Raw genomic sequence first — 19,458 nt, forward strand, 5'->3', positions numbered from 1 at the left:
GGGCCCTGGCTAATATCAGGCAAAATCCACACTGCTTTCCCAAAGGACATTGGACCATGGATGAAGGGATTGTCTGATGAGAGGACGTATATATTTGTTTTGTCAGTTGAATTTGTCAGGCGGGGGCCGGCTTACTTACTGGAGCGCCATTGGAGACAACTTGCTATGATTACAAATAAATAGTTGCCAGGCTGATATTTATTTGGGACCAAGCACTTGAATCTGCTATCCATGTTGTTGTATCAGAGATACTATCAATTCCCTATTCATTATTATTCTACACACGCTCACACTGAGGAGAAATGACGGCCTTTCCTTCCCCCTAAATAATGTGGTGTAATAAATACAAAGATCAGAGAAATAACCGTTAATGACAGATAATGAGCTTCCGAGTCATGAGATGACAACTTCTAATTATCTTAGATAATGAACGAGTCAAAAGAATATTCCAACTCCCTGATAAGAGTCGACTGCGAGTCTCCAATTAACAGCTACGCCTCAAAACAATGGGAATGTGTAATAAGGAACTGTCAGCACTCTGTGGCATGACGGGGTAATAACAGCATAGGCCTTTGGAATGACTTGTTTTTCTACCTATTCTTCCCTCCTCTCGCTCTCTCTCTTCAGTTAACTTGAAAAGGCCAAAGTCCAAAGTTTTGTTTGACTTTCGAGGCATATTCTTCCGGAAAATGTCGGTTGACTGGGTTGGAGGGTCCACTGAGAATAGCACACAGTATTTTTGTTATGATTAAATCCAATCATTAGGGCCGGACCAATTCCAATTATTTTCATCATTCCAAAAACCTGTGTATTCAATTAAAAATAATGATACTTAATTGTTATCCACACGAGCTCAATTTTCAAATGACGCAGTTTTTGTATGATTCGGATTTTGACATAAAAGGCCTGACAGGCCAGCTGTCCCAGTGACAGACACTGGAACTTTCTTATAAGAACTCTCACTTTCTTAAAGGAGATGTTTATTTCTGCTCTTCTTCTCACCTCCCAAGTGTCCACAAACCGCCCCTCACTCCTTGAGATGCCTCATTGTTGTCATTGTTGAGTGACCGTAACAAACGCTTTGCCTTTTTCACTCACCGCGTGCGTTTTTTTTCGCCAAACCTTTGACTCTGTTCTCGTACTACAGTACATTGCACATAAAAAACTGGACTGAACTTTACCCTTTGGCATATTGAATCTTGAGGCATTAATAAAAATGTAGACAGACAATACTCCCAGCATTGCTTGCTTATTCAGCCATCTTGGGCTACGTTCACACTGCAGGGTATGGTGCACAATTCAGATTCTTTGTTCAAATCTGACTATTTTATGTGGTCGTTCACCTTACCAAATATGAATATTTTCTTAACCAAATGATTCCACTTAGGAGATTAAGGAGAGGGAGGGCAAGAATTTTGGCTATGGCAATTCGTGGAGAACTTGCTGTGACGTGGTGGGACATTGTCAGGAGAAGCTTCACACTTCTTAAAAATAATTTTCAGATGAACTTTTGCCTAAATCAGGAAGTACCTTTATCCAGGCTACGTTTTTTTGCTCATATGTCACCTGCAGCTGAACAGCACAATTCCGATTTTTTCAAATGAGACTCAGGCCTCATTTGTATGTAGATATAAATCCGATGTGTATGCGATGCTACTGCCGGCTGAACGGCCAGATGGCATTAATGTGACCTACATGTCACCGAAAGGCGTGTTTTGCCATGCTTACCGAAATTTGGATATAGGTACTTGGCAATGTAGGTAAAAGCTCTTCGTGTCATTCGAAAATTATTTTTTAAAAAGTGTCAGTGAAGCGGCTCACGGCAATGTCAGGGCTATGTCCCAGCACCAACAAGTGTGGGAGGATGGCTCCGACACCCACACGCTCCTCGGAACAGACGTCACAGCAAGTTCTCCACAAACTGGCATAGCAAGAATGATTGCCCTCTTTCTTCTTAATCTGCTATGAAGGATCATTTAAGAAAATATTGATTCCCACGGCACACAACGACAAAATCAGGGAAGCTAATGTTGTGACAGGGGTGTAAGTGTTCACAAAACAGGATGTTGAGAAGTAGTTGTTGGTGTGGATCCCCTATTCCCTCTCTGCTCCTTGCCTTCTTGCAAACAAGACCTTCAATAAAGGTAAACATGATGAAATGTTCTTTTATCCATTTCATTTGTCATTTGGAATTATTTCACAGTTTTCTATGATAGATCCCCAACTCTAATCACATCACCGATGTATTCTATTCTATAATGCACAGTAAAATGCTCGCATTCTTACACAAGCAACAAAGGGAGAAGTCTGACACAGGTAATTGTGAGTTGTCATTGTGCACTGTGTTTTTGTCAAATGACAAAACTGTCATCTGCCATCCTCACTTTCAATGAAGAGACTTCAAGACTTCCGGGAAAACTTTTTTTTTTCCCTTTGCATTCTTTAGATTAGAGACCTCCACATCGCACACACACACACACACACACACACAAACACACACACACACAAAGACAGAAAGCAAGGCACTTACAGCTCACAAACATACAAATGCACCATCACTGCCAGCACTAAATGACCCACGCTGAGGATAAACCATTAGAAAGTGCATTTAGGCAAAATCAGATTCTAATCTGATGAACAGGCAATTATAGAGAGCGCCTTGAGTCTCAGATAGCAGCACGTGTTTAATTCATCTGCCTGGAAATGAAATCAATAGTTTCTTTTTGTTCTGCATCATCAAGTTGGTGGAAAAGTAGTGCGGTTGTTCTGTTAATACTTCTCCACAAAAGGACACAAACACTGAGGCCTCTCCAGCATTTTCAAGGCCATGCATACAATGGCCACCTTTAGATGTGGCCAAGAACTGGTGACCATTGAGCCTTATATGACATAGTAGCCCCAATATAAGGTTGTTCTCTGAAAAAGACTAGTCTTTTATTCGGGGCCTAGACATTTATACGTGCAAACCAACAGGTGGTGTCAGACGTCTCCCCGAGGGAGTCAGAGCTTTTCTGCATGTCCCTCGCCCCCACCAGTGACCTGGAGACAAGCTGAAAAAAGGGACAGTTGGCAAACACCAGATGAGTTGTTTTGATGTCAGTTTGAAGATAATCATGATCAGTGAAGCGGAGTCATCAAAGTAATACCATATCCTTGTTTACTGCAATTACTTTTCTATCCTAAATACTTTTCCAAAATCAGGTCTTGAAAAAGAGGGGTCGTGTCATGTCCATTGTCTTGTAATCGGTTCAATATAGTACTTTAACCAGTTCTTGCGCCAGCCTCATGGATTCTCATGGGTCGCTGAGCTGCTTTCACGAGCCTAAGAGACAACCTTGCAGAGGAGGGAACCTCTTTCTTTTTAAATGTGTTAGAAGCATCATTTTTAACAGTCTTGACAACATCCTCCTCTTGCTTATTAGGCATGCAGGTAAAGTCGATCTTCCATATCACGAGGGCAGCGTATGAGCTCACGTCACGGAAGATGAGAGGGGCGGCAAACCACCGCCTGCGCCGCCGTCCTCCTACAGCTGTAGGTACCAATTACCTGTCCAGTTTATCCACGCCTCCTGTTTTTATGGCTGAATCCTGGGTGATGGCTCACCATAATTGACTATGGGCTCATTGGCCTCGTTCTCAGCAGAGGACTGTGGCACACATGCTATAAAAAAGTGGACACTGCAGCTGTACTGTGCATATTTTAAAGCTACAACACTTACTTTGTATTGTCTGGAGGGCGACGAAGAAAACGACCTAAAAGGAAAAGTGTACTTTAACAAAAAAAAAAAAATGTGCCCATCATCCACAATCCTTATGTGAAACGTGACCACACGTCTTTCTCTTTTGCGCGTTCTACAGAAAGAAAAACAGCTAAACAACAGGTAGCATGTGGAGCTAACAATGCATGTACTGGGACACACCTATTTCGACTATAAAGCCATAAAATAAAATCTCCAAAAAACACCAACAATGTTCTATTTACATAACCGAACTGTATATAAACCAAGCTGCAGTGGCATTGTTATTGTAGCAGCTAACACAAAGAACTATTTTTCTGGCGTAGTGCCTCACGCCACTAAGGAGACATCACAGGCCCACTCCAAAACAATGAGATATGGCACCAATCTGTACTGACGAGGAAACAAGAACAAACATATGAACAACTATGAATAGACAACCAAATTATCTGTCAAGTATTAGCCCACATTCCATGTTTTGTTTATATATGGCTAGATGGACTGTGTTGGGATATCATATGCCATGTGCTCCACGTATCACAATCAATATCATGGTGACTTACACGATAGACAGCTGGTCTGGGCCGTCATTTCCGGTTTATTTTGGGTAGGTGCAAAAAAAGTTTCTATCACTGCAGGGTTTGTTAGTGCTAACAATTCTTTGTGTGTTCTCTCTTTAGAACGCACAGAAGAGGGAAACACGTGTGCTTATGTTTCACATAAGGATTGTGGATAATGGGCAAAATTCCAACAACATGTGCAGTTTCCTGTATCGATGGCTCAAAATGCGTATTCTGGATACCTGCAAAACAGAACTCAAAAAGCTGAGCTCATGTCATGTCATTGGTCGAAAGTCACAGGTCAGTGAGCGAACAAGGTGCACAAAACAGTAACGGCATACGACACAACGACCCTGAAAAGAAAAATACTGGAAACTTGTGGAAGTTGATTCCAAGGGCGTTATAAATAGTAACAGTCGATGGTTTTTCACAAGATCAAAAACCTCTAACTGCACCTCTGCTTGTGGGTCACCTCTTATACTGACCAAGTTATATTCTACAACGCAGGAACATACGTATATGTGACTTACCTTGTCATGTTGATCAAATGTCACACTTTGGCCAACATAACAAAGAAATACTTGGATTTTTTTTTTTTTTTATATTTTATTCCAAAACCTTCAAAATAAGTTTCAAGTTCAAGAAAGTAGAATAAGCTTAGACACAATGCAAAGCATCATATACAGACGGATAAAATACATTTTATATATTGCAGACAAGCCATGGTGGGTCTTACATATGTACAATACGTATGTAAACTTTTATATACAATCTTTTTTACATATACAAAAAAGCCTTGTTTCTATATTCTTTGTATATATTTATATAGTGATTTATTATATATATATATATATATATATATATATATATATATATATATATATATATATATATATATATATACTGTATATATATATATATATAAAATCTCGATCCATCCATTTTCTATGCCGCTTCTCCTCCCTCTCTCTTTCTAAATATATATATATATATATATATATATATATATATATACATATCAATCAATGTCCATGTACTCCTCACTAGCATTTGTACTACAATAATGGAAAAAAGTACATATGTCAATTCAGATTTTTTTCATTTTATATTACAAATGTATTTTCATAAAAATATATCTCTGTACAAAAAAGTTCTTTTTAATTTGCTAATATTGTCTTTTTTTTTTTCCAGAGACACTTTAAAGTTACACAGTCCTCTCCTGTCCATTTTCATTTCCGTTTGACGTTATCAGTATGCGTTGATGATGCTCAGTCTTGTTAAAGAGCCACGTGGAGCTCACTCAGGTGCTTTTGTGTCATCAACGGATTCAGTTGTCGATTTAGAGATTTTTGTAAAAAGAAGAATCTTTTTTTTTTTCCTTACCTGCTTGCAAAGGTGAGCACTAGCAGAAAATATGTTGTGATAAAAAAAAAAAAGGCAAATGCTGCGCTCAAGAAAAAAGCTAATTTTGAAGTCTTGGGACGCACTCAGTAAAATGAAATACATTCAGACAAATTATGTAACTGCCGGGCCTTTAAAAATGCTGTCTAAGCTTGAGTCACTTGCTAAAAACTGGAGCTAAATTGTGCGGTCACACAGCAGTGAGAGTGGCTTTGGCACAGGTGGGATACTTGAGATGACAAAGGAGAGTTTACCCCATGGTTGACGGATTGTTTCATTCGTAAACTGTTGCGGGGGACTGAGAAGTGAATCCGGGAAGCTCTTAGTCGCATTCCTGACTGTGAGGAGTCAACTCTGCGGGAAGAGGAACCGCGGTCTGTTTCATTATAGACGAGATGGTGAGCTGGAGAGAGCTGTGCCTTGCTGATAACAAAAATGTGTCGAAGATGGACAGAGTCTATGTCTTTAAATATGCAAAAGAACCAGGAAGTTGGCTGATAACTCCTTAAGCATAACTCTGACATCCTCATATAACTTCAGTGCACTTTCCTGGAGAGAACTTTCTGGACTAAACCCCCAAATGAAGATGTAACTCTCGTTAGGTGAAACTTTCCCATTTCTGTTAAATACCCAGCGTGATATTCTGAGAATGTCTGGCCCTGAATGGCCCTGTTTAAAAATTTGCAAAACTAAGAGATGCAACATCAAGAACAGAAAAGTTGAACTTAACTTCTTTGGTTATAGACTTCCAAAAACATGCAATGAGCAATCAAGCAGACAAACACATAACACATAAATTAGTCTATCGGCGTTAATCCCTCCACACATTATACTGCAGTAATATCCTAATAAGGACCAAAATAGCAAGAAAAATCTGACACAGCCGAAAATATTTTCCTTCCAAAATAATATAGATGTAAAGAACTTTCTTCAGTAGGCGTGTAATACATGCATTTCATATAAAGCAGTGATTCTCAACTGGTGGGTGGGTCACGGAAGTGTTTTCAGTGGGTTGCAGGTCTTTGCCAGAGCAAAACAATATACGTATATCATGACCCAATGTCCGTGAACGTGCCTCACATTCTTGTCTGTGCTATTCAAGGTGAGTGCCATGTTTATGGGCGACATTGCCAAGCTTCAGCGAGAGGGGTCTAAATGTGCTGTCAGTAGGACACACAGCTGCAGATATCTGCTGGAGAAGAGTGCACCATAAAGAGAGACATGGAGATTACGTTGCGTGGGAGAATTCCATCCACAATGAAGACGGTTCAAGTTTGAAAGTCAGTGCCCTCCAGGCAGCAGCATTGCAAACAGCCCCTTTAAATATAAGATGTTTGAGAAGTTTGAGTTGAAAAATTTCCAGGTCCCCACTTGTCATTGAGGGGTGACGGTGAGCCTCGCAGCCAAACCAGTTGAGAACCACTGATGTAAAGGATTAGGCAGCAAGAGCAATAATGGAGACCCCCAATCTATGCATTTTGGACTTTTTGAAGCAAACCATTACTTGTATTATGGGGTCCTAACAAGGCACTATGATGAACATAAAGTGCTTATTGGAGAGTGTAGAAGGTAGAAAAACATGAAGGGGAAAAGTTTGAGTCTGGTCCTTTAGATTGAGCCCTTGTATGTAAAAACAATCACAATTGTTCCTGTCAAAAGAAACAGTTCAATCTAGATGTAAATGTATCCTGTTGGCTATTCAATTAAGCTTAACAAAGGGTATTATTATCTGTCAAATGTTGCAATGGAAACTCAATTAAACAGGCCCACCTGGAAATAAGTGAACATAGCCAAGCTGCAGAAATATTCAGAACAGTACCAAACGGAAAAAAAAAAAAAAACATGATATTCCCAAATAGAGAACCACCCCACCTCCATACGACTGTGAGAAGTGAGCACCAATGCCTTGTGAGATAACGTGGGTGCTGCGCTCCGCCGTGAAATCTCCGGGGTAATTCAATTGTTTCCTTTTCCATCAATTCACGAGCATGGCTGGCAAGGGGCAATATTCTATCTGTGGCATTGAGATAAGTGAGGGGCTGTAAAAGTAATAACATTGTAAAAACAATTACCAGCCCCACAGCCACTCTGATTGAAGGAACATTACAGTGATTGGTTTCAAAGGCCTGGATTTCTGTGGGAAATTCTATACGTATGTGATTATAAACACTTCATTAAAAACCTGTTTGTATGGATGCTGATTTGGTATGTCAAAGCCACTCTTCTGCATTCAAATATATGATCTGTATATGTTAAAAGGGTGCCACGAAGTACACACTAAATTGGATTACATAATCAACTATGGGCGCCGTCACTGGTAAAATGGATGGCTATTTTGAGACTCCACAACATGGCAAGGCAAAATTAAAACAAAGTGCATGTAATGGCTCAATTTGCTGTGGTGGAGGTCAAGCACTACCCATGCCACTTTAGCATCCACGCAGGTATGAGGGTGCTGAGAGGTAAATAGCGAAGGGCAGGGCAATAGGTAATTCATTTTAGCATCCTTTCCTCCCATCAGGCGTGACCTTCTCAAACAAACACACAAACAAGACTCTCTCACTCCCTAAACAGTATTTTCATTCACAGATGTTGGTCTTTCATTGATTCCAAAGCAAACTTTTCGATTTGAATTCCAACCAATCAGTATGCCTGCGACTCGCCTGCCGTCACAGCTTTGAAAAAGCCCCCCCTGACCTATTCATGGCTACCCAAGACAAAAAAAAGCAACGCTACTCTTTTTCAAAGGGAAGTGAGCTGTCAAAAGTTAACTTAAAGGAAAAAAAAACAGAATGTAATCCAACAGACCTTAATCACTGATTCACCCATACTGCAGAGTCAAGCACCTTCTAGTCACTTCTCAGGGTGGTGCACTGCAGATATGGACACTTTTTGAGCTGACTAAATGAAGGGTGCGCAAACGGAGCATGTCCTCATCAGAATTTAGTAGGAATTTGCACAAAAAGTGGAGGATGACTTGCATTGGAAATTTTAGAATTTGCCATAATGTTGGTGTTATGCATAATAGTTTGTATACAATAGGAATGGGCATAATAATAGATTAATTCATAAACACTTGGGTTGATTGTGTGGAATTGGTCAGTAATCGCATCTTTAATCAACTGAAGCAAAAATGGAGTGCATAGAAGAGTATTAGAAACAGGATTTGAGGACATTCAGAGATCCCAATCCTGATAGTTGATCAACAAAATGATGTCAAATGCCCATCCCTTTGTCACGGTGCTTATTTTTGATACAAAATCCTTGTAAATTCTGCTGATGACTATACTGCATCTCAAGTTTGCAGTTTCCACAGTGACATGCTGTTCTGTAACTGCTACAGCTCTGTTAAGATCTTTGGAAACAGGACAAGTAACATGTTCTCAAGGTGATTGTGCATTGATGGAGAAGTGTTTTTTTGTTTTGTTTACTTCAAGTGTCTAAACATCAGGGTAGGAACACAGGAACCGATGCTTCTGGTGTGATTTAGGATGTATCTAGGATGGAGTAATAATCCACATTAAAATTAGAGGATAGAATGGAGGGGGAATTTAACTTAGGCTTGCAGATATCAACATCAACCGTCTTGCATCACGAAGCGCTTTTTCTGCAGCCTTTTGCTCCCTCAAAACTTTGCAATGGACACCATTGGCCTACATGCAGAACATTGGCAAAAAAAAAAAAAAAAGTAGGGACTGAATATTTCTCTCCTTGGGATTGCATTTTAAATCTATCCTCTGGGGATGCAGACTAGTGGATGGAACCAGCCGTAGAAGCAGATGGCTGGGAATGAATAAAGTTTATCATTACAGGAAGCAAGCGGTGTAAAAATCCAAACAAAGTAATGGAAACCACAGCATAGAATGTAAAGTCCAGTCCGGCTGACAGGCTGTCCGTCTGCCATATTTTTCTCTTGTACGTTGATCTCTGGTAGCCACAGGTTCACATACCGACTGCAAAATTTCTTTATGTTGAGGCAGAGGGTGATGAAGAGAGCGGTCACAGCTTCAACGCACTTTCAGGTGCAAACATTTCCTCCAGATGTGATGTTTTGTGTTGCTTCTTTCATGTCAGGGATGTTTCTTTAATTTTTTTCAGTGAATAAAATTTGCCATCTTGTTTAAGGAACTATGGAGGAATATCCTCGAAGATGGGGCAAACCTCTCCTCCTGAGACTAAAAAGTGAATGTAAAAAGGGGATGGACAGAATATTGCAAACGGGCAGATGGAAATATAGTTAGCATGGGAGAATAAATGAGGGTGAGGAGTTGTGGAAATGATGGAAAGATATGAGGGCGAGACAAGCAGTAGGCAACATTAGATGTCAAATCCTCAAGAAGCTGTTATTGTTCAATTCCAAAGAAATTAAGCTGTCTGACTGTACCTTATGGTTACATGTCAGGGTGGTGTTTCTTACCTTGACAGGAAGCAGTCACTATACAGCTGTGCACACTGTGCTGACTGTGAACTCTGTCTCATTGGCCATGATGTCAGTCGGCTGAATGTTGCGGTCATACATGGGGTTCTCAAATGTAGCCCGTCCATTAGTGTTCTCGTGGCCCACATAGCCATTGAAAGGGACTCTGGGTCTTCTTCTGAAGTAAGACAATGCGATGCAACATTGTAGTCGAAATGTGTGACAATTTAACATGGAGAGTAGTCAGCGTACCACTTGTATAGCAGTATAGATTTACCATCCACAGAAAATGACTCAACACACCGCCGTTATTGTCAAAATTACTTGGAATCACAAGTGAAGATCAAGCATGGCGGTTGTAAGGTCTCGGGCTGCATGAGTGCTGCTGGAACTGTGGTTCATGAGGGAAATGTGAATTCGAACATGTGACATTCTGAATTTATAAAGCCTTCCCCTGGGAAATTGGGCCACATGGCAGTTTTCCGACAAGGTAACGAGCCCAAACACGCCTCCAAGATGTAAGTGCCTTGCAGTATGTCTCCAGACCTGAACCAAATTGGGCATCCTCAAGCGGAAGGAAGGCAGGTTGCAAGGTGTCTTACGTCTATCGCCATCAGTGTGATCATGCAGGAGTAAAAGACAACCTGTGCAGCTCTTGTGAATTCCATGCCCAAGAGGATTAAGGCAGTGCTAGAAAAATATTGACACGTTGGACACAATTTGGACAGGTTGACTGTGAGGTGTTGCCAGCTGCAGTATATCAACAATAATGTGTGTTGTGTGTTGAGTTATTTTCTGAGGACAGTACATCTATCCATCTATACAAGCTGTACACTTCCAAGAATCCAAGTTATATCCAGGTTTCTATTTCTGTAGCATTGTCTCTTGAGAAGATATAATGAAATAGTAGATACACTGTCAGGGGTGTACTCACTTTGGTAAGATACTGTAAAATGCATACCTGTGTTTGTAGAGGTACAGAGCGAAGCCTGCAATGATCATGGCTATAAAAGGCACTAGAATGGCTGCGGCCACAGAACTGCTGTTGGACGCAAAGTTGTAAGCTGTTTTGTCTCTGCTGGGATCTAAACTCTCTGCAAGGAAGAGATAACATTGTATTGTTAATTCCACTTGAGTAGACTATTTAAAGAAATAGCACAAGAGGGAGCTTATCCTCCCAAACCTCTGCCAGTAACTCCTGTCAAAAATTCAAGGAAAATACATTTGAAAAAGAAAAGATGGCGATTATCATGGTTGGAGGGGTGCTGCCAGAAATGTTCAATTTACATAATAGACCGAGCAGACAAGTGACCTTTCAAAGTTTATTCTGGTGCTTTACTTTAATTTCCCCCCCCTTTGGGAACATCAAAACCCATTGTCCTAAAAATCACTCTTAATTAGTGGCATGCACTATTTCGGAGTCATTTTTTAATTTAGAAAAGTGTGTGTGTGTTTGTGAGGAACAACAACACGGGCAGAATGACAGCACACCTGTTTGCTATTCAGCACCCCCCGTCTTCCAAAATAAAGCTCTGATAAAAAGAAGTGACAAATGAGAAGGAATTCAATTAGTGGCTTATGTTGTGCTTGCCAATCATCCCTTTGCCACACGAACGCACGCACGCACGCACCCATGCGGGCACGCCGTTTGTCCGCAGCTGAGTTCCAACAAATTGTGTGGGATTACTACCAAGACATGTATTGCAAGCATTTCATATCGGCCTGAATGCAAACATACGTGTGCAGATGTTTGTGCGTTATAAAATAGCTGCGGCAGCAGGTGGAGGGAGAGCACGACAGCACCTGCTGTTCAGCCAGTCGCCTCTGTCTCATTACAGCCGTTTTTCACATCCACTTGCTTTGTGTTCACTGTGGACACTTAATCTGTGTCAACACAGTGAACATCCCGTTTCTCCTATGTTCCTTTATATGCCGTAACTGCTTTTGTACCTTGAAGCTACACAGCGAAGCACTCCAGGCCTCTTGGCTTTGCTTTTTAATATAAACTCCTGTTATATTTGCAATAACCAGACAACGCTGCAGCACTACTGGACACACAAGATGAGATCCATGGGAATACAGACTTGAAAGTGTACTTTAAGAATAATTCATTTTTGTCACAGCCCTGTTTTAGCACAGCTTATCACTGGGACTTGTTACATGAATAATTGCATTTACAAATGAGGACAGACGGACGACCACATGAATACTGATATAAATTTAAGTAAATCAGTGTACACTGCAATTTTTTACTTTTAATCATTTTGTGGAGTCGGATAAAAACCCGGAATGGAGGGCAGTAATGGAAATGGAAACCAAAATGATTCATATCCTGAATGTTTATTTGATGAATGGGTATCTTTTAGCTGGGAAAAAAATAAAAATATAGTCCACTTTTAGCCACATTGTTAGTTACACAATGCAGAATGTGCACTTCCTGTGCCTCTTGACTCTTGAAATACGTGGGAAGTCAGTAGGCTACGCAGCTTTTGGTTCGATACATTTGCGTACCGATTTGATCCAAACACGAAGACCGTGGAAACTCTGTTAGCGTACTCCCCGGTTAGTGTGTTTTTTGAATCACGTCAGAAATGTAGGCCAACATTTGGCTTTTTTCAGCTAGTGTACAATATGGCGCCCATATTGTTGTGTTATTAATACACTGCTTGAGTCACACTGTAGCTTGCTAACACAACGCAAACCGGAACCGGAAGTCAGCACCGTCGCCCCTCTATGATGTCATCAGCAGTTGACTCTGTAGTTCTTTGCTAACTAGAGTTACACCACAATTCTCTGCCTTTGATTTGACACAACTGCAAAATAAGCCACAATGGAGCCAGAAAAAGATGCAAGTGCCAGCATTTTGATGAAAAAGATGAGAAACACCGGTGGTGTCCATGTGAGTCTCCTCCCATCCTCCTTTTAGATGCTCGTCACTGTCTTTGTCAACAATGAAGTCTTCAATAAAGGTAAAAGTGATGTTAAATGTTTATTTATCCCTTCCATTCACACGTAAAACTATCATTGTAAAACTATAAAAATATGTTTTGTGGAACAAATTAAATGGATTTATTTTTTTTATGAGAAAATTTTATTTGGCAAGAGTCACACCTAATAACGCTAAACAAAGGTTCCACTGTACAGGCACAGACTGGCCATTGGGAGTGCTGTGAGTTTTCCCAGTGGGCCGATCAATAATGGGCCAATCCATAATTTATTTATTGCTGTGCCAATTGGTAACTACGGTAACTAAATCTCCAGGGCCCGCTGCAGACACAACAGAGGAGGTGTGTTGATACAGTCAGAGACACCTTTCCTTGCATGCAGGTCAAGGCAGAAGGTGCATCTCAACCCTGGAGTATTGTTTTTTTTTTTTTTTTTTTTTTATAAACAAAGAAGGCTTGTAATTGAGGGTGGGGTGGAGCCAGTCTGAACCAAGAGGTCCAGGACTGAATTTCTGTCCCAGTCCACTGCACGTGCATGTATTCGTTACACTCCTGCTATAAGATGATGTGTTAAGAGATATTCTTAAGGAAAAAATCTCTTTTTGAAACAAGATTACTACTTCAGTTTTTGATTTTTAGGTCCTAAAGTGAGAGCGTAAACACTCCTGGGTAAGCAAAAAGCTCGTTCCAAAAAATATACTCCAGAAAATCAGGTTTAGGGGCATTGGGGAGGCCCCAGCCGTATAATCTTCTTTGAGGGGAAAATACTCTGCCGCACTTTGAAAATCCCTGCTCCAGGTTATGCGAGAAGTTACTCTTTTAGAATGGTGTAAAAGTGTGTGTTTCCGTATATTTGCCTGATAAGATCAAGGATGTAATAATTTTCCAGGAAAAAAGTTCCACTTTCTTGGCATTTCCTGCCTTCGTGTATCACTGCTAAGATTTTGTACAGCCTAATAATATATCATATTTGGTAAAACTAAGTAATACTACTACTACTAATAATAATAATAATATGCATATTTTGACACAAACATATCACACATTAGTGCACTACTTTGTTCATCTCAGTAATTTGGCCTGTGAACTAAACCAAAAGAAAAGGAGGCATAAACCTTAAATTGTGCACACATTACACAACTGCAAAAAGCATCCAAATGAATGGGGAGAGGCTGGAAGGATTTGCTACAGACAAAAAGCACATCGGGGAGGACTGGATTGCTAGGTCACAGAAATGAAACAGAATACGCAACTTGGGGAAATTAACAAAACAACAACAAAACATGTCTTACCTAAAAGCATTGAATAAATATTTACAGAAGTACAAGCAAAGAGGTAAGTTGTGTAAATGATCTTAGAAAATGTCTTTGCATGTATGGAAAAAAGGAAATTCATGAAGAAACATGAAATGGAAATGTTTGAAGCACAGCACGGTGGTGATTAATACACAGTATTTGGTGGAATAGATACAGACACATCACTTAGACACAGTTTTATTAACAGGTGGACATCTAACTCACCCAGTCTTTGGAGACCAAACTGTCCGAAGCCTTTTCCACGGACAAATCCTTGGTACACAAAGGAATTGGATGAAGAGATGTAGGACACCTGCAGAGGGAGAGAAAACGACGATAGTCACAGCATGTGTGTGTACAACATCTAAGCGTTGCAAAAAAAAAAAAAAAAAAAATGTATCATCAAAGTGTCAGCCTGTGGTGCAGGGGAAAGATGAAACATCACGTTAAAAGGAGCATTGAGGTCTGACATGTAATATGACACTTGTACAGACACACTCAGCCATGTTGCATGAGAGAAGCAACCTTGCTTCCTGGAACATAAAACACAGCGGTACATGAATGCACCACTCTACCCAGACTGTGCGTGTATGTGTGTGAGTGCTGCAGGAGGGAATCCTGATTACCCGGGCAATGATTTAACAGACGTTTTAATTAAAGGCAAAACTCTAGGTGGGCCCTTCATCTCCCCAGACTGACAAGGTACCTCAATGTGTGCTTGTGCATATTTCCCTCATGAAGGCTTGTGTGTTTCACAGAACCTCACTCAGAGTGCACTTACGTGTCCATCCAGGGCCCAGTTGTCAATTTTGAACTTGTTGACAAAGATCTCCACGGGACCTCGGATTTGGTGAACCTGGAGTAGCAGCTGAGCTTCTTCTCTTTTATATGTACCTGCAACGGAAACAGATAAGATAAGGTGAATGCAACTTTACAGCAGTCTGATCATCATCAGACTTACTGATATAAAACAATGTTGTTAATGTAAAAAAAATTAACAATGCTCACGTGTGACACATACAGTGGAACCTCCAAAGTCGAATAAAACGCTAAAACGCTACTCTGAACCCCCAACGTCACTTCCTGTGCAAATCTGGATCATATTTATTGGAACTATCTGTCCTATTTACTGTATTTCTTAAATGATTTATTTTCTATTATTATGTCTACTATATTGCATAAGACAAGTGCAAAGGTGACTATTGGCTTGATTATTTTTATATATTGATATTAGAGAACCCTAATAATGTTTAAAAATGTATTTAGAAGGTTACAAACAGGTTTCCTATGCTCCAACTATAAAAATATTTCATTTATAAATAAGGAATCCAACTTTGTGGAAACACACTCATCACGTCTGGAACCAATTCACAGATTAACCGATAAACAAGGGATGACTGTACTGGAATAAAACTATGATACCTTAATACTAAGCATGCTCCGATCTATCGACCACCGCTCTATCGGACTCTTTCTGTGGAAAAGCATGTGCAGGCCAAATGCTGATCAATGCCTTTCAATACTGATCACAAAAACCTGTGGCTCGTACTTTTGTACCCTGCAGAGGATCCTGTCCTGCTCTAACGTCTTAGGTAGTGTCCCATTCCCATTTCCTTCACACTGCGCAGGTGGGTGGCGGCAAAACAAATACAGTATGTCTGCCATATGTAACATATCTGCCATTTGTGAAAGTGATGTAAACTTTGCATCCAATGTGGGTAAAATATCCTAGACTATGGAACAAACCTAAAGAAAAAAGCAGCCTACATCTCAACTTTGGTGAAAAATGGAACATATTGAAATTGTTGTTCTTCTACATTATTCTTGACTACTATTATTAATATTCTGGGAACTAAATCACTGCTTAGAGGGCCTTAACATACTTAAAAATGACTAAATCTTGCGAGCATGTGCATAGTGGTGAAAACTGTTCTTCAAGAAAGGATGCATGAAAATCATCAAACACCAGACCCACAGTAGGGATGCACAAAAAAAATATAAAACAAATTGTGAACTCACTAACTTTGAAATGTCACGGTCCATTAAAATAAAAAAAATAAAAATGCTGAGGGTCGCAAATGCCCCGTGTTGCACTTTGGACACCCCTGTAGATGCTCACGGAGCTGAAGTCTCAAAAACATTTGTGACAGTATGCATGATCGCTGTCCAAGTTTTGTATAACTTTTCAGTCTGTTTTTTCCAGAATATTCTGTTTGTGCCACTTTTGGGGCATTTGACTTTGCAAGTTCCACTGTAGATGCAAAGCAGATAGCGTTCTGCCAAGATTCTGCACCAACACCGAGGACCTATTCAATAAAACAGCATCAATTCCACAAGGCTATGCATGATTTTCCAAGTGTGTTGTGACAATATTAGGAGGAGAGAAGTGATGAGACTTCGCTTTTTTGCTAATGCAAATTTGCATTTTAATGATTGCAGCTGCACAGCGAGTATGCCACAGGGAAAATGTAAAATGTGTTCTGTTCCATAACGGCAGCAATAAGGTGCATCATACAGGGGGCCACATTGATTTCTTTCTCCTTGTCCTACCATGAAACTATTTGAGCTGTCTGCATCAAATCCCAACAAGGAGCCAACCAGTTTAAACACAATACGAAAGTCATGTGGAGTTTGTTGAGGAAGGGTGTGTCTGCTTGTTTCTTATTCTGGAGTACCAACCAGCGAGTTTGAGCTCCACGCCACTGTGGTCAAGTAGCGTTCCATTGACCCGGTTGCTAAACGGCTCAAAGGCAGTGATGCTGAGCATGGCTGGCTGCTTTTTCCCCAAGTACTCATAGGAGCCCCTCCACAAAGAGTTCTTTGAAAATACACCGCCTGGGACTGAGGGAGAAGGATGGAGGGGGCGGGAATGACAGGTAGAAAAGTAAGTGACAAAGTTATTATTGGTATTGTTATTTTTTCTCCCTCTGGAGGTGGTGTCAGCCTGCTCAATGGAAAAACAACTGCAGAGGGCGAGAGGCACTTTCATGCGCACGCTACATGCATATTTCATATGTTTGAGATTAAATAAGACAATTGATTTATTTTTATTTACAGAATTTAATTATCTTTAACAGTTCTTTTTCCTTGCTGTCCAAAGCCTTGCTGCTCAAGATAGCATGTATTTGCCTTTCAGTCTCATCATCATGATAGATAAATATTGGAGAAAAAATCCCCAAAAGATCAAAATTATTTCAATAAATCTAGTTTTAAAGTGTCTACAATTTCTACTAGACCAGGCGTATCCAAAGTGCAGCTATAGGGCTATTTGTGGCCCGCTGCCTTTTTTTTTTTTTATTGGCCAACAGTAAATTCCAAAAATATAATAATAAAAAAAAACAGCAAAAATTGAAAAATTAGCAGTAATCAGCAGTTTCCTTATAAGAAAAAATGTAAAAAGTCATAATTTTATGAGAATACCGTTGTAATATTATAAGGAAAAATAACACCATTTTAGTAGCATAAAGTTTAAATATTAAAGAACAAAGATGCTATCTTATAGAGAAATATTATGAAAAACCACAAATAAAGTTGTAATTTTTGGAAAATTAGGTTGTAGAAAAAAGTTAAAATGAGAATAAAGTCAAAATTACAAGAATAAAATTCATAAGAAAAAAGTTAAAATAGTTGGAATATAAAAAAAAAAAACTGCAAAAATGGGGAAAAAAACAGCTGTAATTTTACACGAATAAAGCCAAAATATGAAGAAAAAAAAGTTGTATTCTAATAAGACAAACAGGTCGCAATTTTACTAGCGTAAAACCATAATATTATGAGAAAAAATAATGTAGCTTAGAGCTGAATATTATTATTATTATTTTTTTTTTAATGTAATATTATAAGAAACTTGTAATTTTTTAAAGTTGTAATTTTTGGAAAATTAGGTTGGAGAAAAAGTTATATTATGGGAATTCAGTAAGAACATTACACAAAGAAAAAAGCTGAAATATTTGGCAAATTAAAAAAAAAACAAAAAGAACAAAAGAGGAGCAAATTCATACTAATACAGCACGCTTTTTCCACCTATATCACAAAGCTGAGATGCAGCGTTTTTCGTTATATGTAACTTCTTAGCATGTCTACATACTATGTATGTGGAACTTGGTATAAAATGTTTGGATACCCCTGTACTAGACGTTACTACTAGAGTGCCGTAATTAATAGGGTTATAACAGTCAGTGTACTGTAAATGCATGGCCAATGAAGATGCAAGTCAACAGCAACGGCAATTGGAAAAACTTATCTCTCACACCAGAAAAGAGCTTGTCTTACCGGGCAATTTGGAAGGAGGCTCCTGCACTGTTCCCACTGGGCTCTTACCACTTGGACGGTTATCAGCTGGGGAGCACATAACAACACAGTATCAAGTGAAGAAGTTGCTTCTGTGGCAGGCTAATCTTGACTTTGAAAACATAAGCTCAAAGTGGAGACCATTAGTGTACCCCTGTGGCCCGCGGAACATGGGCCTATAACTTGGACTTGGCATAAAAGTCCCTTCTGAACTGCGAGTCCGTTAGACACACAGTTTTGCAGCTCCGTGAGACCAACTTCAATAATGTCACACAAGTCACACAGGAAAAGTAAACAGCCGCCCCCACTCTGGCAAACAGAAAGGGGGACGTGCATACAAAGACAGGTATATGGAAGGTAGTTTATGAGCAATAACATCGGCTCGAGTAAACACGAAGAAGAAGAGGCGCAAACTCCTCCAGCCCTTTCTTCTTTATTAGCTGCCAGTATTTGAGCTGCCCGTCCATCACTGCGCCCAAAGGTGCTGTTAAACTGCACGGCCAGTTCCCTCACACATACGCTCCTAATGGAACACCATCACCTTCTTTAGCGCTGCGACTCACCCTTGCACACAACAAGCTTTGCATCTTTCCGAAAATCAGGCAGCATTATCAAGTGTCAGTAGTTTTAGTTTTCCTTCTATATATTTAGGCAAACAGTCAACCAGTCCATTCGTGTGCTCGACCTTGTTAACGCTGCCTCGCTGTTTATAAGATCTACTCCTGCTTAGCAAATCAATGGAAAGTGTTGTTCTAATCAGGTTTTGTCCTCCTGTTAATGTTGCAAAGCTTGCTTGCTGTGCATGTGTGTGTG

At 39.9% G+C, this 19,458-nt stretch overlaps 1 protein-coding gene across 2 annotated transcripts in view; it reads right to left on the reverse strand.

The window, feature by feature from the left end:
• Positions 1-5,230: 5,230 nt before the first annotated feature.
• csmd2 (CUB and Sushi multiple domains 2) overlaps positions 5,231-19,458 on the reverse strand; it is a 201,408-nt gene continuing 187,180 nt past the window's right edge. For both annotated transcript variants that reach the window (XM_054764767.1, XM_054764766.1), the window contains 7 exons: positions 18,628-18,693; positions 17,035-17,196; positions 15,137-15,249; positions 14,581-14,668; positions 11,077-11,209; positions 10,116-10,293; positions 5,231-9,873 (listed from right to left, as the gene is read on the reverse strand). In XM_054764767.1, coding sequence (XP_054620742.1) covers positions 10,134-10,293; positions 11,077-11,209; positions 14,581-14,668; positions 15,137-15,249; positions 17,035-17,196; positions 18,628-18,693 — 722 coding nt within the window. In that variant the 3' untranslated portion in view covers positions 5,231-9,873; positions 10,116-10,133. The remainder of the gene's footprint in view (positions 9,874-10,115; positions 10,294-11,076; positions 11,210-14,580; positions 14,669-15,136; positions 15,250-17,034; positions 17,197-18,627; positions 18,694-19,458) is intronic.

This window comes from Dunckerocampus dactyliophorus, chromosome 20 (genome assembly GCF_027744805.1).
Source record: "Dunckerocampus dactyliophorus isolate RoL2022-P2 chromosome 20, RoL_Ddac_1.1, whole genome shotgun sequence".
NCBI lineage: Eukaryota > Metazoa > Chordata > Actinopteri > Syngnathiformes > Syngnathidae > Dunckerocampus > Dunckerocampus dactyliophorus.